This window comes from Salvelinus sp. IW2-2015, unplaced genomic scaffold (genome assembly GCF_002910315.2).
Source record: "Salvelinus sp. IW2-2015 unplaced genomic scaffold, ASM291031v2 Un_scaffold789, whole genome shotgun sequence".
NCBI lineage: Eukaryota > Metazoa > Chordata > Actinopteri > Salmoniformes > Salmonidae > Salvelinus > Salvelinus sp. IW2-2015.
Window position 1 is genome coordinate 528,483 of NW_019942614.1, and position 5,945 is coordinate 534,427.

Consider the following 5,945-nt stretch of genomic DNA (forward strand, 5'->3'; position numbering starts at 1 on the left):
TACCCACTACGTTCCACTACTACGACCACTACCACTACACTGGACCACTAGACCACTACTACGACCACTACCTACTACTACTACGACCACATACCACTACTACGACCACTACCACTACTATGACCAACCACACTGTGCCACTACTAGCACGCAACACTATCGACCACTACCATACTGACTCACTACTACGACCACTACCACTACTTTAACACACCACTACACACTACATGCACTACTACGACCCACTAACCACTACTCTAGCGACCACTACCACTACTACGGGACCACTACTCGACTACTGCCTGCCACTACCTACGACCACTACCACTACAAGACCACTACACGGCCACTACTACGACCACTCACCACTACTACGACCCACACTACTATACGGACCACAACTACTACGACTGATACGACCACTACTACGACCCACTACCACTACTACGCACTGCCACTACTACGACCACTTAACACTGTTGACCACTACCACGACCACTCACCACTACTTGACCACTACTACGACCACTGACCACTGCTACGACCACTACCACCACTACTACCACTACTACGGACCACAACCAACTACTAACGACCACTACCACGACCCACTACCACTACTTCGACCACTACCCATGCTACGACCACACCACTACTACGACCCACTGCTACGACCACGCCAGCCATCCCCCAAATCTACTGATCTATAGTACACAAACCCAACCTGCCTCACTCACTCTTTCCTCACCTTCTGTGTACATGCATGTAAGCACGTGCGTGCGCGCACACACACACACACCACACACACACACACACACCACACCCACACACACACACACACACACACACACACACACACCACACACACCACACACACACACACACCACACACAACACCACACACACACACACACACACACACACACAATCACGCCACAACTACAACAACAACAACAACAACAACAACAACAACGGCCTTCTACCACCTTCATGGTTCTTTTGCTGCATAACAGAATCTTTATGACCCTGAACTTAAAATACTCAAAGGGGAAGGTAGGGGGGAAACAGGGGGTGCATCCTTTGTTAGGTAGGAGGATAGTTCAAGCTGCATGTCTAAGACAGAAGACGTTAAAAGCAGCTAATTATTGACTCTTCTAGAATGGTCACAAGCATGCCTGTTTAAAGCACCAGCACACAGCAGCCCAAAACACCACTCAACCCCCTTCAGAACTCCCCTTCACCCAGGGGAGATATGGGCTTGTAAAAGAGGAGAAGGGCTACCAGGTCAAGTAAAGTGGGCTATAGAGTGGGCTTCCAGGTAGTCTATGACAATAATCTGTTGGTCAAGTCAATGGGCTGTTAGAAGGAGCAACGAAACCAGAAGGTGAGCAGAGACAGCAAAGCTCCAGCAGGACGCTAAAGACCAGAGTAGGTGAGAATGATAGTGAAGGATTGTAGGGGATTACACATCTCAACCTCAGGGCAGATCAAGCAGACTGGACGGCTGGGAAGCGCACTGGACGGGAAATGACATGGGCAGCAAGTGGTTTTGGTCGCCGTGACGCCTAAGATATTTTCGCCACCATGAATTGTAATGTTTTACTTTCCTTTTAAGACCTTTATTTATTTTGCACCATCATTCTCATTCAAATACTCATCATGCTCACACCTTTGGACCAGAGAGAATGGAACACCTTTAATGCCAGCACGACTAGAGATATTTGCGTCTAAGTAAGTGTTGTCTTTGCCACGTCTCCCTCAATAAAGAGGCCATGTTCTCACAAACGTAGAGTCTAAATCTGCCCTCACGACACACAGTTAGGCAGTCATCTCCCAGCTTTTCCCAAGGAACTTGATTCGGCATGATGAGAGTAGCGTAGTGTGTGTGTGGACTAGAGCATCTGGCTGAGGTGAGACTGGAGGGGATGTGGTTTTCTGTGAGAACAGAAGTGTAATTGTTGTGTCCTTAGCCCAACGAATCCCAACCCACCTTACAACATCAGCCTCTCCAATTAATCTTCTGCCGTTATAGAACACAAACATGGATTGGAGGAGACGTTAGTGATCTGAAAACTGCTGTGGTTTGAATGCTGTCTCTCTTAGATGGTGGATAGTTTGTGAAGCTAAAACACCCTACCCTGTCCCCGTGTCCACACTCTACATCTGATAAATGTGATTGAGGTAAGGGAGGACATTGCTCTGAGTAACAATTTCCTCCAAATTAACACTTATAGGCCCTATTGGACACATGTTGTTGTGCTGGGGAAATAAGTATTAGAAAGGATTCAACTAAATTAACATTAATTCACATGCTTTTTGAGAACTTTTACAGCTTTTCTAAGGAAGAGTGGGTTATGGGTATTATGAATGTTTTCAGCACATGTGAAATGTGGTCCATTCTCTTTTGCTGTGATGGCATCTGATCTGTGCATTTCTCACGTAGCTCTTGTGATTGTCTTCATAGGTTGCTAGTGTTTATAGTACAGTAATAGACAGACTTATACATAATTAATGAAAGGTGTTGGAGAAGTGGACAGATAGATCTTAGAATCAACCTTGAGGTATAAAAGAACGTTTTCACTAGAAAACAGCCCAGGCCTGTGTGTTTTCTGTCTCTGAGGCATTTATTATTTATATTAGGGGGGACATAGTCTTCATTCTTCTGGAACTCTGTCATTACTGTCAGCACAGTCTTCTTCTGACATTCATTCATCTTATCTTCTCACAAGGCTCCCTGCCTTTTCTCTCTCTCTCTCTCTCTCTCTCTCTCTCTCTCTCTCTCTCTCTCTCTCTCTCTCTCTCTCTCTCTCTCTCTCTCTCTCTCTTCTCTCTCTCTCTCGTCTCTCTCTCTCTCTCTCTCTCTCTCTCTCTCTCTCTCTCTCTCTCTCTCTCTCTCTCTCTCATCTCTCTCTCTCTCTCTCTCTCTCTCTCTCTCTCTCTCTCATCCTCTGTCTTCTCTCTCTCTCTCTCTCTCTCTTTCTCTTCTTCCTCTCCTCTCTCCTCTCTCCTTCTCTCTCTCTCTCTCTCTCTCGTCTCTCTCTCTCTTCTCTCTCTCTCTCTCTCTCTCTCTCCAAAAAGACAGGAATGTGAAGAAGTTGTTCATGATACCCCCATTTCCCATCCATCACCTCTTTTCCTTTTTCGTTCCTGGGGAAATGAAGGGGAAAATAGGGGTTTTAATTATGATTATTCAAGGGACAGTTTTGCACCTTTTCCTGATGCAGAGATGGTTGTCTTGTTGTTGTAACGATTGCCTTTCTGACCTTGATATTGTCAGTTTATCCCTCTGAAGTACAGGCAGGATAGGCATGTCATATGGCACTTATTACAAAGGAATGTTACATTCCATTCAAATCAGTTCAATGTAATTCAATTAAATGTTGTACATGATAAGACCGTTAGTTCCGAGTTTTGTCAGGAAGCTTGGCCAGTTTCATAATGCTACTGCATGCGTAGGTTCAAAGCCTTGATAGAAGTACAGTACAGGATGTCTCATTGTTTGGCTCTATCCATGTCCGTAAGAGGATCAGACCCTTCAGATGGCTGCTGTGGGCTTTCAGGAGATCTACTGTGATTTAGTGTCTATTGTTGTTACCCCTGAGAGGGTCCCACATGGCATTAGGTGTTTTTAGGATAATGTGGGTTCTGGGTTTATCACGGATTTAGAGTTAAAGTACCAGAGAGGAGGAATCAGTGGAAAGTCTTATTTTTCCTTATTTTCCCTGGGGGGAGGGGTCACTAGGGTCATGTTCAGTAGGGGAGAAACCCTTAACTCAGGGAAACGGGAAGGTACTACCTGAACTTCAGTGTTCTTATTGGACAAAACTACCTGAACTGTCAATAAGAACACACATGTCCGTTTTCCATTGCAAAAGGTTTCGCTACAGTGTGCCCTAGCTGTTTGTCTGAATTCTGCTGCCTCCTCAATGCCATGTTCAGGTCACCACTGGTATCATTGCAACCGGTGCTCTGCTCTTCTCTCCATCCCAGGCCTGTTGTGTTAAGACCCCCATTCCCTCAGCCAGCCATTTTCTGACAATGAGACCTGTGAATAAAACATATTAATTCCTAATTGGTTAGTGATTCTTTTAGCAGTTAGTGATTGTTTTAGCACCATCTCTCTACTCACCTTTCGCCATTTTTGATTAGTCTAACATGTGTAGCTAATAGCTCTGTGGCAGACAGGAGATGAAYAAGGCTACCATTCACTAGTGTTAACCCCTCCCTCCCCCCTCCCTCCTTCACCTCCTCCCTGAACATGTGTGGAATGTCTCCCCTTCCTGTGGGATGGGCTGTAGGAATGGAGGGAGGGGAGGGGAGAAGGGGGTATATTATGGGGGATTCAGACAGAAAGACAGACAGGAAGTGCTCTCGGTGTGTGGAGCGATCTTGGAGAGAACAGACAGAAAGCAGGAAAGAAGAAGAGCTAGCGCTGCCTCTGGGCCTGAGGCCTGGGTCTCTCTCTCTGTCTCTCTCTCTCTTTGCCACGTGAAGCAAACCATTAGAGAACTCTGTTTTAGTCAGTTACGCTCTGTTTAGTCATTGTATTCAATCACACCATTTTCTCCTCATGTGCTAGTGATTGTCTCAGCGATGCCCCAGATGTATTCCCTGTAGTTCCCAGTGCAGCAGAAAGCTGCCCAACCAGGCCAGTCTCTCTCTGAAGCAGATTAAATCAAGAGGCTGCTACAGTATTAGACTCAGTGTTTATTTGAGTTGGTGTCTGGGAATTAGCAAGACTTAATGGATTCTGTCTGACGTTCTGGAGCCTTTGAACTGAAATAAGTTACCACAGCGCTTAGGAGAGATGTATAGGGCTCATTAGCCTGGTCCCAGATCAGTTTGTGCGGTCGAGAAGATCTGAGACCAGGCTAGGATTTCATATGGAGTTCACACATCTCTCCAAATACTCCCAGATGCCTCCCGTGTGATCTGCTGCAATTTGGTAAAAGTACTCTTTGGTCTAATCATGGTCAGACAGTTTGATCTCATGGTTGGGCCCAGCCCAAATTGTTCAGTGTTGTTTCAGTTAAGTTTATACTCTAAAAGCCCATCTCTCTGTTCTTCGTCCCAGGCAGAAGGCTACGGGGGAAAGCATTTTACTACGTCGGTGGGAAGGTGTTCTGTGAAGAGGACTTTCTGGTAAGTAGTCCGTCTGGATACTGTATCTCGAACCCTGCATAGTTTAGCAGTATGTGAATAGGGTATTATCTATATTTCTGACAGCAGATATGTGTCTTCCACCGTGTGCTACCGTGACTATATGTGACCGTGACCTCTGGACTCCAGATTATAGTTTAAATTTAATTTCTTCACCTCGTGGCCCAGGTTCAAGTTTCTAAGAGATTCTGGATCAGTTTACTCCTGTAGGGGCATTAGGGAGGGGGTCTGGTAACTGGAGCTTGTACTTATCCATGTTTTAGAGGCATACGCCCCTGGGCATTGCACAGTGACACCTTGTATAGAGAAGGACAAGCAGGAGGATCCATGTTTACCTCTGCTGCCCTGTCACAACAACACGCTCCATTACATTACAGTTTGTCCTACTGTCTTTGTGCTGCTAATGAGTCTAACTTATCTCGCCTGGTATTAGAGGACTATTTCTGGACATGGTTGTATTTATCCCTAATTAAACATGAAGTTGATGTGGGAGAATTCCCCCATGTATCATATGAGGTGGACTGGGCTCATATGAGAAGAAGACTAGGAGTCAGTCTAAGATGCAAGCAGTTTCCTATGAGATGATGTAGCAGCCGTAACCTCACTGTCCTCCCCTCTCCTCTGCCTGTTCCAGTATTCTGGATTCCAGCAGTCTGCAGACAAGTGTAACGCATGCGGACATCTGATCATGGATATGGTGAGTGTTTCTGCTGCCTCTGTGTGTGTGTGTGTGTGTGTGTGTGTGTGTGTGTGTGTGTGTGTGTGTGTGTGTGTGCCCTCCATCA

The 5,945-nt window shown here is 45.9% G+C and overlaps 1 protein-coding gene across 1 annotated transcript in view; it reads left to right on the top strand.

The window, feature by feature from the left end:
* limd1a (LIM domains containing 1a) overlaps positions 1 to 5,945 on the top strand; it is a 60,845-nt gene that overhangs the window by 44,207 nt on the left and 10,693 nt on the right. Inside the window, exons 3-4 of the mRNA XM_024136146.2 lie at positions 5,075 to 5,142; positions 5,795 to 5,857. Of these exons, the coding sequence (XP_023991914.1) occupies positions 5,075 to 5,142; positions 5,795 to 5,857 (131 nt within the window). The remainder of the gene's footprint in view (positions 1 to 5,074; positions 5,143 to 5,794; positions 5,858 to 5,945) is intronic.